A 20,139-nucleotide genomic window follows, 5' to 3' on the forward strand; every position below is an offset into this window, starting at 1 on the left:
CACAAGAAATAATGCTGCACATTTATTTTCTTTAGTTTTAAGTTTTTATAACCTCAACTTTGTTTATCCCACATAAGACATTTTCAGTAATATGAGAGAATCTAGTTCATCACAATTGCAAAGAAAATGAGGTGCATGTGAAGTACAAAAAAAATACTCGCTTACATTGGATAGACTTAGAATATTGCTCAAAACAAAGTGGCTTTTCAGCTTTTTACCTTTGCATTTTGGAAATCTTCTCTGCAGTCCTAAGATAGGCAATGAATGGAGAAAAAAGCAACTCCAAAGCAGGTGGAATGAAGAAAGAGGCACATTATTAGGAGACACAAAAGAAACACAAACAAGAAGAGACATTCTTCCAATGACAAAGTCCAGAGAAAAACATTCCCCCGGTGTTTCAGAAAGGTCTGCTGCTGTCCATCCATCCCAGCTGGGTACATCAATCACACTCCATACTATTTAGTAGTCTACATTTATACTTGCAATAGAGAGAGCACCTCTTTTGTACTGTACATAATTCCTTGCCCCAAAGAGCTTACAATCTAAGTTCATACAAAAGAATGCATTAAGTAGCTGGATCAAGATCAAAGAAATGAGAAAGACAGGGAGATAATTTTGTAAGGGATTAAAGTTGGGTTACATTACTAAATGAGGTAACTTCTGAACATCATTGGCAGTGATGTTCTTAAGACATTAAGTAGTTTTTCAGTTAGAAGGTCTTCTGATCATGAAAAACTGGTTTAAAATGTACAGAACGATGCATTAAAAGTAATCCACAAAAATTCTTAAAAATAGATTTGTTGGCAAGACACAAAAAAGTTCAGATTGCCAAAGTTCTTCACTTTAGACAATAACTTGTCATTCTATTAGGAAGATATGGATGTTAGAGAAATTCGTATGTACATGTAACATTTGAATGTAAAAGGCTTTTTACATTTAAGCTTAAAATGTTAAATTCTGATTTAAGAATCCTGTTGCTATAAACAGGCTTAATACTTAAATACTAATATGAAAATAGTGCTATTTTAAAAATGTATTTTAAACTTTAAAATAAACTATGGACAAGATACAGTTGGTTCAAAAGATCAACATTCTTTAACTGCAGTGACTCCTTTTCCTGCTTTTTAAAAAAGGGAAAAATGTTTTCCCACTCTGTTCCTCCTACTTGTCAGTTATAATAGAAGTGATCAGTCCATCAACTTTAAAGTTTTAGTTTACACTGGGGAGGGTCATTTGTTTTGCTGGGTTTTTCTTAACATTTCCCTATTCATATATAGTTTTCTGAAGTCAAAGCCTTGCACTTTAAATAATATTTATATGTCACCTTTGTGACCATTTAGCTATCATTTCTTAATCCCTTTACATGCAAACAGAAACTACCATATTACATGCAACTATGACATCCTTTCAAATCAGAGAATTTTGCTTTAGATCATATATATAAACCATCTGCAACACTTCCATGACATTTGAAAAAGTTATAGTAGTAAAAATTCACCCTAATTATCCAGTCCAAAGAGAAATACTTATTTTTCACCGTAACAGCATAACCAGTGGTAAATCTGACTTGACCTATCCTTTTGGAAGGGAAGCAGATGTTAAGCAAATTTCATTTATGCACAGAAGTGAGACAGTGATTTAAGGACTACTAACAGAGGATGATTTTAATTTTTAAAGGAAGTTTCTGAGGAAATCAAACCAGATAGTAAGCCTAAAGAACTATAAATATATTTGACCCGAGTCAATACTAACATTTACTTTTTAGAAATTACATTTGTATTAAATTTTCTTACAGGAGGATACAAAAGGAGTATAGCCACAGATTACCAAGAGAATCACTTCTGATCAACAGCTAAAAATGAGGGAAGAAAATGGCCAAAAGATTACAATCAATCACTTCTTGAACATGCCACAAAATTACAAGAAATTACCTGCAAACCTGTAATAAAACCCTCCCCCTTATTTGAATGAGTTTCAATTCCCAGGTAAAGATGAATCAACAAAATTAAAATATTGTGCTGTTTTATTGGTGTAAAAATCACACAATTGCTAGTTCTGATTCTGCAGAGATACATCCATGCAGTTAAACATCTATGATCCCACAGCCAGAAGAAGCCATTAAATAGAATATCTGCTGTTAGTCAGCAATTAATGCAAATTTACATATGAGATCAAAATGTGTGTATCGTACAATATACAACAAATCCTAATACAGTACATCAACCTGAAGAGCAAGATACACTCAAGGAACTCTGTTAATAGTGAAGCCTGTCTATATGCCAGAGAAGTAAGGCCTGGAAACAAGATGACAGAAGGTACCCCAGAATTCCTAAGAAGCAAAACTGTTCATTTTTTGTTTTATATTTTTTTTTGCTTGGAATTAGAAGTTTATGGAGGTATTGACACATTACTTGACAATACAATTTGTTATAGTGAAGACTGGTGGATGTGATCTGCTATTAAAAGGTAACATGTGAGACATGCAATTACAGGTGGTGCTTAGATAATGTGCAATTAATGTTTGGGACCTACACCCAACTCTTTTCACAAAAGGGAGAACTAAAGAAGACCTGTTTGATAGACTACCAATTGTGCCATAAATGCTTCTACACATGCGGCTGAATCAGGATCATGAATGGATAAAATGTGAACACCTGGCAATCTGTGGTTACATACTCTGTAATGTATGCAACAAAAATCACAACATCCAATCCAGTTGATATGGCAAACAGCCTGCAAGAACTCTTCCAACCTGAGTAAGCTGGGGAATTGCAAAGAGGCAGGCTTTCTAGAATTGTGAACAATTTCCAATTGTGAAAGGCAGCTTGGGAAGTAACATTGGCTGATGACACATTAGTAGTTTGTCTCTTTTCTGGCACAATAAAATAAATGCCATAGTGAATGAAGAGTTTATGTGCTTAAAGGTTAAAATCAACTGATTAGCAACCTTCTTCTGCAAAGATGTTTCAACAGGAAAGAAAAAACTATGAAAAAATTCCAGTTGGCAATTTTGGTGACAAACTCTGCAAACTCAAGTCCAACAAAGATCACGGATGCCCACAGAGAAAGATGTGAGAGGCAGTGTCACATTCAAGGAAAAAGTAGTTGTTTTTTTTTTTCTTTCTGTACTGAAATTAAAATATTTAAAATACAAAAGTGGACAAATCGACAAAACAGAACCACAACATTTAATGTAGAATAGAGTGCATTGAGCTAGATGCATGGATATTTAAATAGGCCTTGAAACCAATACCCCTTTCAAAATTAGTAAATTCACAGTTAACGGCAGTAGGCTTAGAGGTGAGAGAAGGGTCGAAGTTGTTCCAGTTGGACTTCCAGGGAGATTCTCTCTTCAAGAACATCCTACAAAAGAAAGATTTTCTACTGACAGTCCACAGGGAATGAGTACTGAAAATTTCCTCATGCAATCAAAATCTGCTTCAGTTTGAAAACTAACTTATATTCTGGACTCTTGGTAACTCCTCCTAGACACTGAATAGAAGATTGCCTGGATGGTAATTACTTAGCATTGGAAATCAGTACTTTGCTCACAGGTGATGCCAAGTATTTTTTCCTTTCTTTCAAAGCACCCAAACCCAAACTTGTAACCAGATGCAAACCCAACTATAATATTTTCAAATTAAGTCTAAAATGTTACAGAGGTAAGCTCTCACCTGAATTAAGACTATTGGAAAACTCAAGTTTTTGTCCCCGGTTTTTCCTCCTATGTGAATTTTATGTACATTGATTCTCATGAACAGTAACAAGTGAAATTCAGGCTTGAGTTTTTAAAATCACCTAACTTCCATTCTAGACAGTATCTTATTAATTCATGTTTTCATTTAAGATATTTTTAAAAATTATCTTCATAAAAGTGGGTATCTTAGGTAAGAAAGATGGCAGGCGAAAGACATTAAGCTGATGCCTACAGATAGCTCAAAACAATGACAGCTGACCTAGATAAACAAATTACTATTGTTGCACTAATTATTAAACTGCAAGTTTTGTATTTCAGATTATTGTATTTGTTTAAAAATATTTATGACTGATAATTTTATTAAGACTTTGAAGCTTGCTTTTTCTTCAGAAGAACACAAACCACTTCAGCTGCCCTTCTCAGTACTGCTTTTAAAGTATGTGATGATGACAACAGGTAACCTAGTATTGATAATGTGAGGTAAAATTTTACTGTAGCTAAAAGCAGATCAATACATTGAAAAATATGTGTTGTAGCAGCAAAAGTGTGATTTGTAATTTCACAAAGCTTGCCACAAATAGGCATATTCTATGATCTACAAAAATAGCTAAATATTTCATATCAATATCCTTGACTACATTTATCAGTGGATTGCAGAGATGCCTGTTACTGTGCATCACTAACATCTTGCTCTCTGAAGCTCTTCTCTTACACAGACAAAGAGTAAAGCATTACCTTTAGTTGCTGCTGTAGTTCACTGTTCAATCTGGCCAAAACAGTGTTGGTTTCCTTGTTACGTCTGATTGATGCCTGAATTGCTTTCTTGTCTTTCCCCACTGATCTGAGAAGATATCAGAAGTACTGTAATAAGTAATTTTGCCACTTAGCTGAACATTTCACTTATAGTCCCCCTTCTTTAAGTGAGCAGAATCCTCTTTTCAAAATTTTTTTACTTGTTATACTGTTACATGTTTCCGCTTCTGTCTGTCTTTTGATTGGGGGGTGATGGTTGTTGTTGACTTTGTTTGTGGTGTTGGAGCTTGTGCGGGGGTTGTCTCAGGGGGCGATTCAAGCTGTTTAGTGGGAGGGTCAGGAAGTAGTTTAGTTAAAAATGCCAGCTTTGGGAGTTGGAGAGAAGGGTTTGAGTCCTTTCTTCCCGAGGGGGGACGGGGGGGGTAACTCTAAGAAGGGATTTAGTCTTCAATCTTTGGCTTACAAGACCAATGTTTTTATAAACTATTAGAGTTAAGTAAAGTTTGAGTAGTTTGTTTTCTAGGGCGGCCGCAAGGGGGAATAAAACTAGGATGATTGTGAAGTATGTGAATGAGGCTAGTTGGCCAATGATGATGAATGGGTTCAGCCATTGTTCTACTGGCTGGCTGCCTACTCAGGTTAGGATGAGGATGTTGGTGACTAGGGTTCAGAACTGGATTTGTGATAGGGGGCGGAAGGTTACTGATTGCAGTTTTGATGTATGTAGTAGTGCAGTGAGGAAGAGGACGAGGATTGAGGCAGCTAGGGCTAGTAGCCCTCCTAGTTTGTTTGGGATGGAGCGGAGGATGGCGTAAGCAAACAGGAACTATCATTCGAATTTGATGTGAGGAGGAGTGACTAGGGGATTGGCTGGGGTAAAGTTTTCTGGGTCACCTAAGAGGCTGGGGGAGAACAGGGCTAGTGAGACGAGTAGGGAAAATATTAGTATGAATCCTCATTTCAAAAATTTTTTACTTGTTATACTGTTACATGTTTCCGCTTCTGTCTGGCTTGGTTAACCATGTTTGTTTGCATAGAAACACAGATATATATGTTTTATATACGCACATAGAGTTGGTTTCAATCAAAGAGCACACAGTGCATTTTAAAAACTTGTCATTATCAACTTTCTGAAGGCCCAACACAGCAAACCACATTCATTTACCTCCAAGTAACTACTGCAATAGACTATTTTCATGCTAGGACACACAGACTGCACATTTTGGACTGTTCATAGAAACCATTTAAAATTAAACTCTACATCTTAGTACTTCCACCACTTATTTCCAACATACTTGCAGAAGTTAAAAAGAGTTCACACTCCAAAATTCAAAATCTCTTAAAAGTCTCTCAACAGTAGCAGCTTTGGGATGACCATTTTTAAAAACCAAAAACTTCTTAAATCATTGAATTAATCTAAATTAAACACACTGAAATTGTTTGCAACTCCTGGAACAGAAAGTGTGTATGCTGTTTAAATGTAAACTTTCCAGTAACAGATGTATTTATATACTTCTTGGGTTACCTAGGAATAGATGGCTGTGAAGCAAGAACAGCAGCTATGACACCTGTTTTCTGTGTATGTTCCTCAGCTTCAGGTCTTAGCTCATCTTCTGATTTTAATCTTCTACGAATAGGCTTCGGTGGTGGAGCAAGTGGGGTAGTGCCTTTACCCTGAAGAGGAAAACACAGCCTATTAATTCTCTCAAACCACATTTTATTTAGATTATAACCTGGTAGCTTGTGTTTCATATTCAGTTACTGAGGCAACTGAATTTACAACCCATCAGGTATTTTCTGATGGACATCTAACTGCATTCTCATTTGGTCTGGAAAAAAACCTGAACTACTAAATCCTACCACGTGGTGAAAAGCTAGTAAGTTGCTTCACAGTGACAAAGAAGTGTGCAAGCAGAAACAGCACAGTACAACTGAGTACTGCAAACATACAGCAATGCAGAGCATACCTTCCCCCCACTAATTATATGTCTGTAATCAAATAAAAAGCTACTGATAATCAAGTTCTGCACTAAACATTTTGATCTGTTTCAAAAATTTGAAAACTTACAAGGATCTTTTCTGCTGTCTCAAAAATAAATCTAATCATCAGCATCTGCTGCAAAAATTCACCATACACATGCCTATTTGAAGCACCTCTTGGGCTTAGAAAACTGGGTTCAGGTGGATGCATATAAAGCTGCTGTTGCAAATCAAAACAAACATTTAATTTCATATATATCAGACTACTGTGCTTTGTTCCAAGGGTACTTTGCATACCGCACTACTGGGGACATTTGCAGGTGCTTTGTCTTCAACTCTTCCATCTGCTTTGGCAACTCTAAGGGAACTTGCAGAATCAGAAGGCTTTTCAACCTAAAGGAATATAAACTGCATTTAGAAACCTACTTCTTCACATATACTTCATCTGGCAATAGTTGGAATAAAAACAAGTATGCTGTGTTCTGATACATGAATACAGTTAACACCTAAAATTCTAGTTCAATTGTCTTTTAGAAACATAAGTCCAATGTCATGAGTCACAAAAGAGGCCGTGGCCTGGTCACAAACTGCTGTTTCTGCTATTACAGTGCCACTATTATCTATTTGTCACTGCCAAAGGTTAATCCCTCCAATGGAACAAAATGTGACTGTTCCACATCCACCTCAATGCAAAACAATCAGTGAGCTTAACTTAAGCAGTTTGCAGAGGCAGTTTAAGCTGGCATAGCTGGTTTTGCAATGAGGTACATGGAGAGTGCTCAGATGGGGCTATGTCACTGACCTTCCTGAACAAGTGAAGCAAGACCATGCTGCTGACAGCTGGGAGAGCTTTAAAGCACCACAGGGACTTTTGCAAGCAAGGATGAAGAAGTGTCCCAGAGAACTTACAATCTAGATAAAAGCTACAAATTATCAAAGGAGAACATGAAGTAGTTTCTGCAATAGCAGTTAGCAATGACATTAATGCTTCCCAACTTTCCAGTCCTATGTCTGTCGTAGGAAACAAGTTTTTGTAAACATCTTTAATGATAGAAGGATGCCAGAGGTCTATTCACTTCAGCTGTTTGTCCAATGACTTTGAAGAAAAGCAAATTAATGGAATTTTAGCAGATGTTTACAATACATGACAGTCATCTCCTTTATTAAGGCATGTCTTTTTTAAGACATTATTTAAAAATTACCAGCAAGTCATTTGGAAGACTGGCAAGAATGAGCAGAAGAAAGGTTTTGCCTGTGCTAAGTCTCAAAGTATGTGTATTACCAACACAATTACGTTTGTGCCCACATATGCTAATAAGCATAAAAATCTTTTAAATTACAATCAAGAGCTGAGACGAAAAGAATTCCTTCTGCCTAGGTGAGTGGCAATTACTAAATAAGTGCAGCAGTGTGCAATGCAATTGCTTTCTAGCAATGGATTGAGACATCATAAAAAACCAAAACAGAACAAAAAACTCAACAAACAACACATCACTGACAGAGAACAGCAGAAATAGGTTTTAACAGAGTCTCATAATTGTTGGTGGTATTAAAGCAATCAATAAGATCTTCCCTTCTACTCACCTGCAAGGCTTCTGAGTGTGTTTCAATTTCATCTTCTTCCTCTTTGTTTACACCTGAAACAGCAAATGCCTCAAACTGGCTGAAATCTGCAAAATTTGGCTGTTCTGGTATTTGTTGAGGTGAGGTACTGCTATGAGCTATTAGGCCATCAGCATCCACTGAGCGATGCACATGAGGACCTGTGCCCTGCAATAAAATAACAAAAATATTTAGGGACAGAATGTGAAGGATTATTTGCCTTTTTAGTGGACAAAAATTTACATACTATCAGTAGGACAATATGCATCTCAGGCAAGACATGCATGAAGAAATACTTAAGAGAATAGAAGTTCAGATATGCTACTATCCAGGAAATAAGACCAAAGAGGGATGTAATGTAGCACTAGCTAGACTCATTCAACAACAGATATTTCTGCTGTCTGGGGGCTTGATACAGACTTTTAGTCTAGTTTCACAGGGAAACATGCTTATGTAATCACTGTGTGGAATATGTCTGTCCTTGTACACTCCCTTCATCCCTTCAGATAATTTTTGAATCCTTGTAGACGATTTCTAAATCACTAACTGACTTCTGCAGCTAGTAACTCAGATTCTAACAAGAAGCTGCTGGTGAGAAACAATTGAAAAACAATTTTACTTGCTCCATGTCAGATCTGCACAGCAGTTGAAGGATTCAGCTAGATAAGACAAAGAAAAAACTTTTTCAAGATGTGCTTTCTACCAAATCAGCTAACTGATATCACTCAGACTGCAACTGCAAAGATCACCAAATCTCTGACAAGAAGTGGAATCACTCCTTTTGGGGGCAGGCATATTACATAAAGCTCTGCCCTGTGCCAGACAAATGGAAGGCAAACCTTTATTTTGCAAAACTTTGGAAAATGGCTCTTGCAATCTTTGTTATGGCCTATGCACTATACAGGAATAGACAATGAAATGTGAAAGGGTAACTTTTCTCGCTTTCCCACAATTCAAAGCTCTAGAGCCACTCATTCCTCAGTATCTACCTTAATCCCCATCCATGGTTCCACTAGAAGCATTTTTTTACTTAGGAAGTACTAACATTTGGGTGTATTCTAGGTTTTGCCATCATTCACATCCTGGTGCTTTCAAAAATATATCAAGCAATGATACTCATTTAAGAGATATATTAAAACTCAAGTTACATAAAAATAATGCACCAAGTTAGAATATGATTTTTCAGAAGTGACATCACCTGTGAAGGCTGTGGTCTTGGAGGCACTGCAGGCGGATAGGCAACAACTCCAGCCTGTTGCTGTCCTGTAAAAGATGCACCACATTTGGCCAAGACTGTTATTTTGTACATTACAGTGCTATCAAATTTTCTTAATTGTCAACATGAAGAAACATTGCATTGTGCCTCATATTTGCCACTTGTCATATCTGGGCTCATAATTGTAATGTCACCTCCTTTCAAATTGCTGGACGGACAAAACCAGGATTAATCACAACATGGATCTTGTACAGACATTGTCATATTCTTCTGGTTTTAGGATCTTAGTCTTTGGGATTTTTTTACCCTCATTACAAGCTCTTAGTATTTTCTCATACTTTGTGATCCTGAATTTAAAAGTACTGATAAGTCAGAAGTCCAATAAAAATCCTTAAGCAGAGCAGCAGAAGTGTCTTTAATAATTTCCTCTGAAGTCAAATACTAAATACCCATCTTTAATACAGGCGATTCCAAAAAGATTCCCCTTGAAAATTTACTGACATATGCAATTGATGGGATGTGGGTATACAACCAGAATATTCTTTCCTGATTTTGTTTCCCACATTCATCCAAAAAGCTACAATGCCAGAATTCAGGATTGACTTTTAAATTAGCTACTTAAGTGAAGTACAATATAAATTTTAATACAAACAATACAGTAAGGATGACAACATTTGCAACTTTTTTTATTCAGAAGTGGTGCTTTAAAAACCAATATTCTAAATCATTCCTCAGAGAAAAAAGCATTGTCTGCTTCAGGAACACATGTGCTGAAAAATAATTCACATTGAGAACACAGCGTATCTACCTGGGGTAACTGAAAAGGATCTGTTCATATCTAAAGATGACGACCGAGAATGAGAAGCATGAGGCCTTGGAGGGGGTGGTGGTGGTGCAGTGTTATCTGGAGATGTTCCTGAATGTGATCTGCAAAACACATAAGCTTCTGTAGTGATTTTAGGTGGCTACAACAGAACTAAAAATCAAAAGTTCTTTAAAGCATACAATTAAAAAACCAAGTTTGACAGAGGTAAAACCCTGATTGCCATTGCTTTTCAAGACTGCCATATTAGTTTTAAACTTCCAGTATTCTTTGATTTTAAAACTGTTTTTATATTTCAATTTACTTAAATATCCTTTATTCAAATTACTCTTATATTATCACATGTAATTTATCTTTGGGAAACCAACAGCTTGATGCATATCCGAAACAATTATAGCTCAGGAACAGAGAATGATAAATATGGTAATTCCATCCAAATGATAGTCACTATAGTTTTTAAGATGCAGTCAACATCCTGTTTTGGTTAAATGGGTCAAGTTCAATTTCCTTAAAGAAGAATATTGGGTTTCTGTTGGACCCGCCTCCATGTATATTGAGCCCAAGAAGTATCTCAGTGTATGAGACAGCAATTTCATTCTCTTCCTGAAATTTTCCAAATCTATACACTTGGCAGAATCTTCAGAAATTTTGACTCATTCTTAGGTAGGATCACCATCTAGTGGATATCTGTTGCAAATTCATACAGAACACATGCAGAAAGGATAGAAGGATAAATTACTGCAATTAAGTGCCATTTAAGTGGGATTTATTGTATATAGAATTTTTGTACAACTTCCTTTTAAAATCAGTTTGCAGAAGCTCCCTAACTAGCCTACTGTGAACAAGACAGATTTATTGAATTGCTGACCTGAATATAGCTGCTTTCTTATTTAACTTGTGATAAAATCTTTTCTATGACTGGCCTCTGCAAAATTCTTCTATAACTACTGTAAAATGTAAACTTGGAGAGGTAAAGCCTACCCAAGTTTCACACGAAACCTGGAATTGCTGAATGTTTAAGTCCAGACACAAAACTGTGTTATCACAATAGAAAAGCTGATTTTCTTAATATATTCTCTATGGCAATGCTTCTGTAATACTGTGTAACTCTCCAGCTGATGAAAATAAAATCTAATCATACTGACTCCTTGGATCATCCCTCTAGCTAGTACAGTAAAAAAAAAAACCCACAAATGGAATTAAAAATGGGAGAAAGTGGTTTAAGGAAAATTTCAAAGTATCATTATCTGACACAGCCTTGTCAGTTTTTGCTATGTGAAAATACTAAAATGTAGTCTTGACTAATGGTAGGATTAAGTACAATGTCATCTCTACAAAATTGCAATGGGTAGAAGAGGTGCCAGTGGAAGAAAGTAAAAGAGTAAGTGGGACAACAAATTTCCTGTGTGCATACTGCCACAACTACCAGGCCAGGAGAGAAGCTCCCTGTGCCATAATGTGGGAACTCATCAGAAAGCTTCCCTCATCTACACAAGTTCAGCAAGAGAATCTAATCCAAAGTCAAAGAGTAAAAGAACACGTTGAAACCATCATGTTGATAGTGCAAAAACATACATAAAAGCATGACAGAGTCACATTTTCCATTAAGTAACAATGCAGGAAAGGATCTTTCAAGTTGCTGTACTGACAGGCAAATGGAAATCTTTCTTCGCTATAATTATTTTTGTTTTGAAACTTACCTCTGAAACTAATTGTAAGATAGTTAATGGTGTAGCTGGTTTTAATCCTATTTAGGCAGATTTACTGGGAACAACTAGCACCAGCTAGTACAGCACATTCTCTTATGTGAAATGATGCAGTTGTTGGTTTTGTGCTTGCGTAGCTTTCTCCAAACCCTTAGTTTAAATTGGGCATTTGACTGTCCTTTTAAAGTCCATTATTAGAAGAGATGGAGTTACTGCCATAGTATTCCTAAAGTGTGCTTAATTCTTCTTTTAGGCTATAGTGTCATAAGGTTCTTCTCCAATAATGCCTAAATGGGTATTTTTAAAAATACAAAAAATTGGTTTCAAGTAACAGCACAGTCTCACGTGCTTACATTCCTTTGTGTTTAAGGGGAAATTATTAAGATTCTGACTGAATGTGGAGCTTCACACAGAGCACTTGACTGGCCAATCTCAAACAAATTTTTAGACAACTTTCCTTTTTTAATTTTCACTTTACACACTAATGAAAGCAACATATATTGTTAATGCATTAGAAAACAGACTGTTTCTAGATTCCTGAGTGCTAAAGTTAGGAATCTGTTTTGCAACCATTTTATAACCTAGCTGTCAAATAACCAGGAGCTGAGAACAGGCTTCTTTAAACACCTTTTACTCGTTTTTTTTCAGGCGCTCTACTGACCGTTGCCGTGTTACAGCATTTCCCATTTGCTCCGGATCTGAAGTGTAAGAGTCCGAACTGCTGTAACCATCTGCTGGGAAAAGAAAGTACAATTTCATATTTGCTTTGCATCATTAGCATACCCTAACAGACAGAAGTAACCAGTAATTTCAAATATCCAATTTCTTTTGTTACAAAAAAGGCGTATGTCCTTGTATTGCTTCCCTGTAAGGTATCATCTGGTCAGGATTCAAAATCCTCAAGTCTGAACAATTGAAGGACACAATATGAACCAACTCCACTCACTGAACACTATCAGTTCTTGGCTGCTACTGGCACGTACTGAGAATAAACAATGACAGTAATGTTGTATTTAAAATACAAAACTTAAGTTTTACAAACAGTAATTTTTAAACACTTGACATTCCATCATTTCAACAATCTAATGAACAAGAGTAAGGGACATCCAAGGGAAAAAAAGCAAGGAGTAGAACATGCCTGATTTTAGAAGTGCTGAAGGACTTAAAAACCTTCGAAATCAGAAAAAGGAATGGGTATGTACAGAACACGGATTAATGCAGTCGCTTTGCTACTACTGTAACTTCTGTACCTCCAAGTCTGGTGGTCAACCTTATTTTGGACTAAATCTTTTCTAAAACTTTCAGCTTCTGATTAAGGAAACCTACAGAAATGAAAGATGCTATTAAAGCATCATAGACAGATTCTCAAGGACACCCTTACCCTTAGAAGCTCTGCAAAGCTTGAGGGCTTTTATCTCAGAAACGAGGAGCATTACAAAAGTCACGAGATTTATATGGAATGAATGTAGGTAGAAAAATTGACCTCAGGATAATTTATCACAAGGGATTATTCTAGAGCACCAGGTAAATCAAAGTTCAAGGTGGAAGTCACTGGAGCAAAGGGACTCAAATGATTTGTTACCAGTGAAGAGGAAAATTGTACTCAAAAACATCAAGATTTTTCTGAATTACCTGCTCTCAAAGGTTTATTTTAACCTTCTAGGACACTGAAGTTTTCAAAAGTGGTAAAACACATCAACCAGGCCTTAGAAATAAGAATCCTGCAGAGATGACTTTCCTGATCAGCAAGGCACATTCTTACCTGTTACATTTTTTATACCTTTTCTCTTTAACACTGTAGGTACTACACAGTGCTTATATCTTACGCTGCAATGTGGTTTGTTTTATTTCACCATGTTCTTCCTCTCAGGGAAAAACACTCTATTAAAGATTAAAAGATTAGGCTGCACTCAGATAAGGAAAAGGGAGCACCAAAAGGCTCTTGAACTTAGATCCTGCATACAGCACTAGTTCCAAATTAAAAGATGATTGCTTATTCTTTTGCATTAAAAAACTTCTTAATAAAAACAGAACTCTGATTGAAAAGTAAAACTCAGACACAGTCAGGACACTGGTCAGAACGAAGAGTGCCACTAAAACAGAGCTCACGAGAAAAACAAAACATATTGCAAGATGGTATTTTCTGAATTCCTCCTGTATTACAAACCAATCAAAATACTTCTGGTCTCAATAATGCAAACGATTTAAAATAATGACTTCTTGAAAGTTTATTTTTACTGAGGAAAAGTTCCTGACTTGAAGAAAACAAAAAAAAAGAATCTCAGAAAGACTCCAGAAATTCATTCAGGCAACATATAATCTTGGACATCTCCAATATTGGACAAGTGGACTAATCAAATCAACATAATGCAACATGCTTTGGGCACAGAAGATACTAGGAATTGAAAAGGCTATTAGAAGGAAATAAACAGTTGAAAAGCTGTATTTAAAATGGAACATAGAAGTCTGTAGGATTTGCTTAGTAGCTAAACCAGATGAGAATTGCCTGGAAATTGTGGTCAACACATTTTCACTCTTTAGAAAACATGTTACATGGTTCTGAGGAAGAACAATCAAACGCTACTTAGAGAATTCCGCTTTATCTACATTGAATTTTTCATTCTAGGATTAAAAGACAAAACAGCAAGATGGAAAAGAGCTGACAAAAATGAATTTTTTTGAGCACATAGGGTAGGAAAACAACTCCAGTGACATCAGTAGAACTTTCTTAATTACTACTTCTAATACATACTTTATATCAGAAATGTTTCTGTGCTTAGGATAAGTTTATCTCATTTTAGAGCTGCTACTATCCAGCTAGCTTTCATTCACTGAGGGATATATCAGATCTACATTTTGTGTAATGTAAGAAATGAGACCAGAAAGCACTTTGATACTTACTAACTGTATTTCCAGATGTAAATTTTACAGATGAACTAATTTTATTTTCTTCTGGGAGATCTGATGGTTTCACAAGTAGTGGACTAGTAGGGTTAGCATGATCTAGAGGGGAAAAAAAAATCTAGATAAATGAACTTATTCCAACTAGCCTTTATTTCTGGTGCCAAAGCTTTACACTGGTTTTCTGCCCTTATCTAGAGTGCTGCACTCAAGACTAAAATTGGTGTATTTTAACTCAGAAATAAGACTATTACAATGCAAAACACCAATTCCTCAGCATTAAGAACTGTGACTTTTCAGCTGTTTTCAATGCCAAGGAAATGTTAAAAGAAGTGTGCTGTCGATACTATTTATTCTCCTATGCAGAAGACTCTGTGTGAGTTCCATGACTTTAGGAATTACTGGCACACAACTGAAAACTAAGACCTCCCCCCCCCCCCCCCACCCCATTCCTTTGAGAAAATTTATCAAATCATCTTGCTTATTATTGACCAGAATAAAAAAAAGGCCTGCCAATATTCCCAAATGCTTTCAAGTTTCAAAATAATAAATGCAGTATCTCTGACCACAAAAGAACAAGCTTTATGAATGCAGGTTATGATCTCCATCTCCAGTTTCCTTCAGTATCTAACAAGGAAACATAGACATTCACCTGCAGGTCCAAATCCAATCTTTATAATGATGCTGAACTACTCCCCAAGAAACATTCTGCTAGAGATAGTAAAATCCTCAGTGTAGCAAATGGCCAATTCAAGCTCTGCACTCATCTGAACAGCAATTCTTAACTCAGTAATGATGGTCATTACAACTTCAGATTTATTCATCCTTGGTGAAGGAGAAAAGTAAGTACATTCAAGGAAGTAAGACCAACTCTAACTGCATGAAACTTCCCAAATTAGCAAGAGAAAATGTCCTACCACTTCCAGTTCTTTTAAGCTCCATTTCCTGCATGTGGATTTTGCTTGGAGTCATTCTTATAGGAACTGGGTGCACAATTGCAGTGTCCTGTGGAAGAGATCACAGTTATGTTAACCTAGCTTAAATCACTCTAATGAGTCTCTGACAGCATGTGCAATGTTAATTCTAAACAAAATTTCACAGATTTAGTTTATTTGCACAGTTCCAGGGAATTGAATATACTCAGAAAACCAATGCTCTCTAAGCTGTAGGCTCTGTAATGTTAACTAAGCTACTTAAAATGGCACTAGAACATGTTTCTATAGATAACTGCAAGTAGGACCTGAATTTTACCAGCTTTCCACCATTTCTAGCACATCACACATCTGGTACTTTGAGCACTTCTTAAAAAAAAACAAAAACCCAAAACAACTTAAACCCTGACTTCTCAGCTTTACTTATAATGCCTCAGAAAATAATGGCCTCCCTAAATAGTATGAATAATGCTCAATGAAATAGGTACTTTGTAGAAATTTCAGACATTTTCTGGAGACTTTAAAATAGCAAAAATCTTTTAAACATCAGTATAATAAGCTCTATGGAGTATACCTCTAGACAGGCACTGGCCCTACACTTAGGCATTAGTCATTCAGACAAGGGGCTCTGTTTTAAGTGTTTTATAGACAATCCTTTCCATTTAGTTTGAACACTGACTGCAGACAGCTTAAAAAATAATCTCAAAACTCAGAAGCAGCCTAAAAATAGGGCCAAGGCTGTCTGAAGTTTTCTACTGTCATCCATATTCAGAATATATGAATGGGTGGGCACAAGAACACCCTCAGATTATATTATATTTATCCTAGAAATAACAAGAAATTTCAAAACTACCTTTGTACCAGAAATTTAATCTGTTCTGACTACTCAAGTAGATCAATTGCACTAGGTGTAATACATCTACATTGGTATTTTCTGAAACTATTTCAATTACATTCACTACCCTTGTTGCAAGCAAAAACACTTTCTAGTCACAGCTCAAACACTTTTGTGGCAGGAAGCTTTTAGGCATAGTTACCACTTTAAAATATACTGCTTTTTCTTCCCTCTGTAATGAGATTATCATGCAAAGATCACTTTTACTGTGGCTGCTTCAGACCTCTGCTGTACTCTAATGTGCAGCTGTACAGAAGTCATGCCTCAAATAGTTAAATGAATTTTATATATTGCATTAATTTACAACATTAACCAGATTTTACATAAAACAACATGTTACCCACTTTGACTTACAAAAGGCATATTGTGCTCCCATACTAAGGGATAGATGCACTGTTTTACTCTTTCCACTTATCTTTTACCTCCAAAGCAGCTACTTTTCCAACTAAAAAATGCCTGGTCTGTGAATTTACTCTTTAGATAGTTATTAACGACTGGTCAAGAAAGCTGGTTTTCTCTCCTCTGGGGAACCAGTTGTTCCATAAATCATTCCTATGCATCACTAGTGAAACTGCTAAAAACAAAATGTCTGCCTTCAGCTAACTGAACATTTGTCATCATTTGTTCTTATTTTAATATTGAAAACAAAGAATCTAACCCCAAAGTCTGTTACCCCAGCAAGTATCAAAGAGGCTCACCATTCTTTTCTAAACTATAAGCATTTCAAGAAACTCAAGAATGTGATCAGCCATAAAAAAATTTTGCATTCCCAGTGAATTTCTCTATATACATACACACAAACATGTACTCTATATAAGAGTATTTCATATACCATCACTGCTCTACTTTTCAGATTATCAACATATGAAAACATTCAAAGCTCAGGTTTCTGTCATCTGCTAATTATGTGTGAAAATAAATTACTGTCTTACTGCAGAAACAAGACAGTGATAGTCAAGCAATTATACACAGCAAATAACAACTATGAACTAATTTACATCATGTTTACCTCATTAAAACATAAAAATACAGTGTATTTAAAACAAAAACCATCTCAGATGAAAGAGGGCTGATTTTTGCTTTAAGTAGGACATTTTCACTTGTTTTGAATGTTTATTAAAGGTTAATTCTGAGCATGGGGAACAGTGCACTTTAAATTCTAGCTAGCTTTCGGCATCTAGAAATGCTATTTCTACATGAACATCAGTGTTAACTTCGAGACTGGAGTGCTGATGTATTGACAATCTATGCATATTTATGTATTCCATCTTTTCAGAAGTCACAGGTTTAATACTAAAAACAGTTAAATGTGTATTATGTGCACCTATTACATCGCTACACAATCAAATGGACACCAACACTGTAATTAATTAAATTAAAATGGACACTTGTGCTAATTAAGTCTGTAAAAAAGCAGGATGAAAGCAGCAGCTAAATACTGCATTTCTAATGCATTACAGAACTGCTTTAATGTCACATGGTGTAAAGCTTAAAACCAGCAGAACTTGAAACACTGTAGTGTATTTCTGGCTCCCAAACTTGGCAAGATATTTAACTACATAATCCTTCAGAACACTCCTCACTGAGTAAAGCCTTAGAAAACCACAGGTTTAGCTGGAGAGATACTAAAAGCCTTATTAATAAGTAACTTTGTAAAAACATTTGGAATATGAAATACCACACCCATAAAAGCTCAGCAGCTTTTTTTTTCACAGAAGTTGGCACTGGTTTTGTGCAAATCAGGATCTGCAACTCAAAAAAACCCCAAAACAACACTGAAGACAAAATCTACAACAGAACTTGTTTATCATAGGGAGTGGCCCTTGCACCAACTTGCACATTTTTTCAAAAAAACATTATGTTTAAATTCTTTGTGCATGACAGATTATGACAGAAGTGTGGTATTAGGTCAAAATCAACAGGAAAAAGCATTCTTTGCAATCAGAGATTATACATGAGCAGTACTAGAAAATTGAAATTCTGAAAATAAGCCACCAAGTTATTTGCCACCATTCCCCAAAAAGCAGTCTATGGAATCATGCATAACAGGTAAATACAATGAATGGAAATTCAGTGTTAATAAAATTAATTTCAAACAAGCAAGCTAAGTGATTGACTTACAGGATCAGCTGGTGCAATGTTAGAATCAAATTGGGTCAGAGTTTGTGAGCTTGAAGAGCGTTCGCTAAATGTCTCCCACTGCTGAACAGACAGAGGAGAGAAGTCAGCATGATGAGGAAGATGAGAGTAAAAGATCACTGAGGAGATTTAGCATAGTAGTTCAGAGGTTGCACTGGAAAGAACCATATTTGCACAGGAGAGTACTTCACTTGAGAAGTACACTAATAGATATATTAAGTATTTCTATTTCTGAGATTGCTGTGGAACCAAGTTTGTTATCTGTCAATATTAATCTTTATATTCACATTTTATAATGAAGATACAGGTGCACAGGCAACCCAGAAGTACCTTCAGAGTTCACACTTGCCAATGAGCATCATACAAGTAAAAGAACTGCTTAAGCTGTTCATATAATTTAGAGATAAAAATCAGAGACACATTGCGTGCATTTGTAGTCATAAAATCCACAGAAAGGTTCCTCAGCTTTGTAGCTGCCAAGTTTCAAATCTATTTAGTAAATCCTGATTTTCTTACAAAATCCCAGACAAATGAACACTGAGCAGAGTACTCCAATCACACCACCTTAGCTTGCCAGTGCAACCCCCGAGAAGTGATTCTACGCCGTAAAAGAGCATTTCCACAAGTCTAAATCACTGACAAGGCAAAGAATTAAATCCAAACAGACTGTTGATTGCTAAAAGCAAATAAGTCAATCTCTGAACAATTTTATAAGATATGGGCATGCTGTATCAATACACAGCTGTCAAGAATCCTCAAGCAAACTGAGTCAAGTTATAGCCACAACTGGATCAACAAAGTATTGAAGTACATAAAATTAGTCTGTGATCTGGAAACCAGATTAAAAAAATCACAACAAGAATGCTAAACTGTTTGGTAAAATAACAAGTAAATATTAAGCAAGTCTCAAACACTACAAATACAAATTTCAAAAATTAAAACCACAAAATTTTTAGCGCTCAGAAAATTCAATAAAAAATATGTTTATTATAGTTGTGGAAACAACTTGGGTGTTGGGCTCTATGACCCTTGTGGGTCCTTTCCAACTCAAAAAATTCACTGTGTCATACCATCTCTATAGGTAAATCAATCTAAATGATCCCAGAAGACACAGGACAAACGATATGGTGTTAGCCAACCTAATCTCGTGTTCTCCTCTACACCAAATTATATTCAGTGAACAGCCTGTGTGTGAACCAAGTCTAAAACAGTTATTTCAGAAATAACTTCTTAAGGAAATTCCTAAACAACTGTTTGCAATCACATGAAATGAAATTCAGAAAAATATTAACTAAATTTGTAATTGCTGTCATGTTTGGTAAAACTTCTTGTAGAGAAAGAGCTTTATCTCCTCATTTCTTTAAATGAGGGCAAACATTATGGAATTCTATACATACTGGGCGTGGGTATTTTTTTTGGTTGTTTTTTGTCGTGGTTTTCTGTTGCTTTGAGGGTTTTGTTTGTTTGTATTTGTTTTATTTGTTTTTAACACAAA

At 35.9% G+C, this 20,139-nt stretch overlaps 1 protein-coding gene across 15 annotated transcripts in view; it reads right to left on the bottom strand.

Moving 5' to 3' along the window:
* REPS1 (RALBP1 associated Eps domain containing 1) overlaps positions 1-20,139 on the bottom strand; it is a 64,978-nt gene continuing 44,839 nt past the window's right edge. For 4 of the 15 annotated variants that reach the window (XM_071433976.1, XM_071433920.1, XM_071433963.1 and 1 more), the window contains exons 10-20: positions 18,627-18,707; positions 15,596-15,683; positions 14,679-14,780; positions 12,439-12,511; positions 10,057-10,175; positions 9,231-9,295; positions 8,015-8,200; positions 6,728-6,823; positions 5,976-6,124; positions 4,433-4,538; positions 1-3,363 (exon numbers count right to left, since the gene is read on the bottom strand). In XM_071433976.1, coding sequence (XP_071290077.1) covers positions 3,295-3,363; positions 4,433-4,538; positions 5,976-6,124; positions 6,728-6,823; positions 8,015-8,200; positions 9,231-9,295; positions 10,057-10,175; positions 12,439-12,511; positions 14,679-14,780; positions 15,596-15,683; positions 18,627-18,707 — 1,134 coding nt within the window. In that variant the 3' untranslated portion in view covers positions 1-3,294. The remainder of the gene's footprint in view (positions 3,364-4,432; positions 4,539-5,975; positions 6,125-6,727; positions 6,824-8,014; positions 8,201-9,230; positions 9,296-10,056; positions 10,176-12,438; positions 12,512-14,678; positions 14,781-15,595; positions 15,684-18,626; positions 18,708-20,139) is intronic. The other 11 variants (XM_071433924.1, XM_071433971.1, XM_071433954.1 and 8 more) reach the window with 6 other exon arrangements.

This window comes from Agelaius tricolor, unplaced genomic scaffold (genome assembly GCF_023055355.1).
Source record: "Agelaius tricolor isolate 1412-34295 unplaced genomic scaffold, bAgeTri1.0.p SCAF_1, whole genome shotgun sequence".
Taxonomy (NCBI): domain Eukaryota; kingdom Metazoa; phylum Chordata; class Aves; order Passeriformes; family Icteridae; genus Agelaius; species Agelaius tricolor.